This window comes from Temnothorax longispinosus, chromosome 6, assembly GCF_030848805.1.
Source record: "Temnothorax longispinosus isolate EJ_2023e chromosome 6, Tlon_JGU_v1, whole genome shotgun sequence".
NCBI lineage: Eukaryota > Metazoa > Arthropoda > Insecta > Hymenoptera > Formicidae > Temnothorax > Temnothorax longispinosus.
In genome coordinates, this window is record NC_092363.1 from 10,992,934 (window position 1) to 10,995,824 (window position 2,891).

At 35.1% G+C, this 2,891-nt stretch overlaps 1 protein-coding gene across 1 annotated transcript; it reads right to left on the reverse strand.

Moving 5' to 3' along the window:
- Positions 1-615: 615 nt before the first annotated feature.
- Positions 616-2,652, reverse strand: LOC139814925 (uncharacterized). The gene is made up of 4 exons (XM_071781449.1): positions 2,490-2,652; positions 1,645-2,173; positions 1,349-1,562; positions 616-1,268 (listed from the first exon to the last, which is right to left on the reverse strand). The coding sequence occupies exons 2-4, from the start codon at positions 2,037-2,039 to the stop codon at positions 753-755; spliced, it is 1,125 nt and encodes a 374-aa protein (XP_071637550.1). The 5' UTR covers positions 2,040-2,173; positions 2,490-2,652; the 3' UTR covers positions 616-752.
- Between the last annotated feature and the right edge of the window lie 239 nt (positions 2,653-2,891).

Consider the following 2,891-nt stretch of genomic DNA (forward strand, 5'->3'; position numbering starts at 1 on the left):
ATCGCATTCGTAACCGAGTTAAATGCGTGATACCACAGTTTGAAATTGCAGCATTTTAATTAATGCTTTTTGCAACGACAAGACAACGGCAGAGCACCGAAAAATATTTTCCAATAGACGTTTATATTTGTTAATCTGCGCGATACGCGATTATGTGCGTCGCTAAGCGGTTTAAAAAAATATATTACGAAAAATAATGAGGATTTGTTGCCACTTTATACAATTAATAATCTCCTAGCGACAGAAGATGCATCGTAATTGAAAATTCGAAGGAACACCTACCGTATTTCTCATACCATATTTTGTACTACAAAAACTTGTACAATGGATTACTGATTTATATAGATTAAGGAACAGTATAATGTTCTTTTTTACTTTCAGTTATTGTAATATTTTTTACCAATCCTTGTGCCAAAGAATAAGTCATGTTCTTAGTTCATACAATATTATGACTTGTGTACTTAAGTTTACTGTTATTTGTGTAAGTACGGAACTGGATAAAATATGTCAATTGAAGTCGTCGAGTTTATAATTACCTCATATATAAAAATACCTTTTGTAAGATTTTAATAAACAACTTTTATGTAAATTTTATTTTATTGACACATACAAATATCGAAACATTTTACATTTAGAACCCATAATTACATTACAACTTACTGATAGATACAATTTATAATAAAATTTTAAGGTACAAGTGTAACTAAGTAATTACGCTTTATTTCACCCTCTGCATTGTTTGCTATAACTTCCTAAAAAATTTCATTATTAGGGGCATCATCATATCCTTCAACAATAAAGTCTTCAATGATATCATGTACACCGTCGAGACATATATTGTGAAGCACACAACATGCTATTATGGTAAACGGAATTACATCATCTCTATTCATATCTAGGTATTTTAACCGCCTCCATCTTCCCTTTAGCAGAGCAAAAGCTCGTTCAATCACTTGTCTCATTTTAGAGAGAGCTTGATTGAATTTTTGCTGCGCTCGTGTCAAGTTTCCAAAGTTACGGAAAGGCGGAATGCACCATGTTAAGACTGGATATGCTTTGTCCCCAATAATATATTCTTGATCAGGGAAAAAGGCCCGTTTATTTTCTCGAACTGCATGCCATAAATCAGAGTTTCTGAAGACTCGTATATCACCAACAGAGCCTGCAAAACCAGCAAAGCAGTCTGTAAAGCTAAGCTGAGAATCACAAACAGCTTGAAGAGTGATGCTGAACCGCTTTTTTCTGTTGATGTAGAATTGACAATTTTCCTACAAAGGCACATAAAATAATTTATTCAACCGACACAAAATTACTCTTTTAATAGTACATACTATATTATTCTACTTACCTTAGGACCTTTTACTTCAATATCAGTACCATCGATTGCACCGATGACATCAGGTAAAACACCATTTTCTTTAAATTTATTTTTTACAGTCAAAAGGTTGTCACCTGTTGGCCAAACAATTATATCACCAGCAATATCGTTGAGAGCTTTGATAACACGCATGAAGCAGTTACTCAACGATGACTTGCCCATACCAAAGCGGTCGGCTACAGATCTAGACAAAGAAATAATAATAGTTACTTCAGTAATTTCTATAACATTGTAACAATAAATAGTTAACAACATATTTTCCTTACTTGTACGAATCTGGAGTAGCAAGCAGCCACAAAACCGACAATAGTTGGTTTTTTACAGGTATCATGGGTCGGCCTGTATCATTTGTAATAAATAACGCCGGGCCCAAACGCGTTTCGAGATTCTCAAAAGTGTTCGGAGTCATCCAAAAATGCTCGCGAAATGCTTTATTGGTCATTCTTGGAATCGTATCCGATATATAACCTTGACACCGTGCTGGTGTCTTTCTACAACCTCGCACTCTCAATCGCATTTCACATGATGCCAAATCAAATTCCTCATCACTTTCACTACTACTGCTGTCCAACATAATACTTTGTAATAATTGGTCAGAAGCGACTAAAGCCAGTGCTAATATGCGTTTTTTCTGATAAACAACTGCATTTGAATCAGCCATTTTTGTTTGTAAACATTACAGCAACACACATTGGTCGTTCGATAACTCCCGTCGGTAGCAGGCCCACCAGCTCGACCGAGCCGGTCCCCCACATCCACCACACAACGTGAACGTGGAGTGTTTTCGAACGCACCCTAGGAAAACGGTATTTTATCAACCGTGATCTCGTCCTCTGTCTAAGTACATAAGGATACTTATGGAGGCATAGGTTTTCCTACTATTGATGGCGCAATAGATTGCACACATATTCGTTTAGTACACACTAGACTTCAAAATGTTAATGAAATTTTTAGAAATAGAAAAGGATACTTTTCTTTGTATGTTCAGGTACATATATAATACTTATTTGAGTAATTTAAGAAAATATTTGTATAAATACAAAAGGATATATACAAAAAAGACTATCTTATCTCATTTTTTCTCTTTCTAGGTAATTGTTGGACCACGCACCGAAATTTTAGATATTGTTCCTGAATGGCCAGGAAGTGAACACGATAGCCGAATCTTTCAAAATTCTCGCATATAAATGCGATATAGACAAAGCGAACTGGATGGAATGCTTGTTGGAGATGCTGGATATCCCGCATTGCCTTTTTTACTTACGCTGATTGGTAATCCTAGAACGAATGAAGAAATAAGGTTCAATACATGTATTTTATAACTGCAATTTTAAAATTCTTAAAAAGTTTAATATATTTGCAACTTATATTTTACTAGCTTGATACCCGTGCTTCGCTACGGTAACACACATTTTACCTCTTTTCACCCCGTTAGAGGTCGAATTTCTAAAAATCCCTTCTTAGTGGGTGCTTACATCATGGAAAGAATATACTCCTCGAATTTCATGTTTCT

Bases quoted from the DNA above. Each gene is read 5' to 3' on its own strand.
- LOC139814925 (XM_071781449.1), bottom strand. From the start codon at position 2,039: ATGGCTGATTCAAATGCAGTTGTTTATCAGAAAAAACGCATATTAGCA. The intron at 1,563-1,644 runs GTAAGGAAAATA...TTCTTTGTCTAG, and splicing joins GCTACTCCAGATTCGTACAA to ATCTGTAGCCGACCGCTTTG. The intron at 1,269-1,348 runs GTAAGTAGAATA...GTGCCTTTGTAG, and splicing joins TTGAAGTAAAAGGTCCTAAG to GAAAATTGTCAATTCTACAT.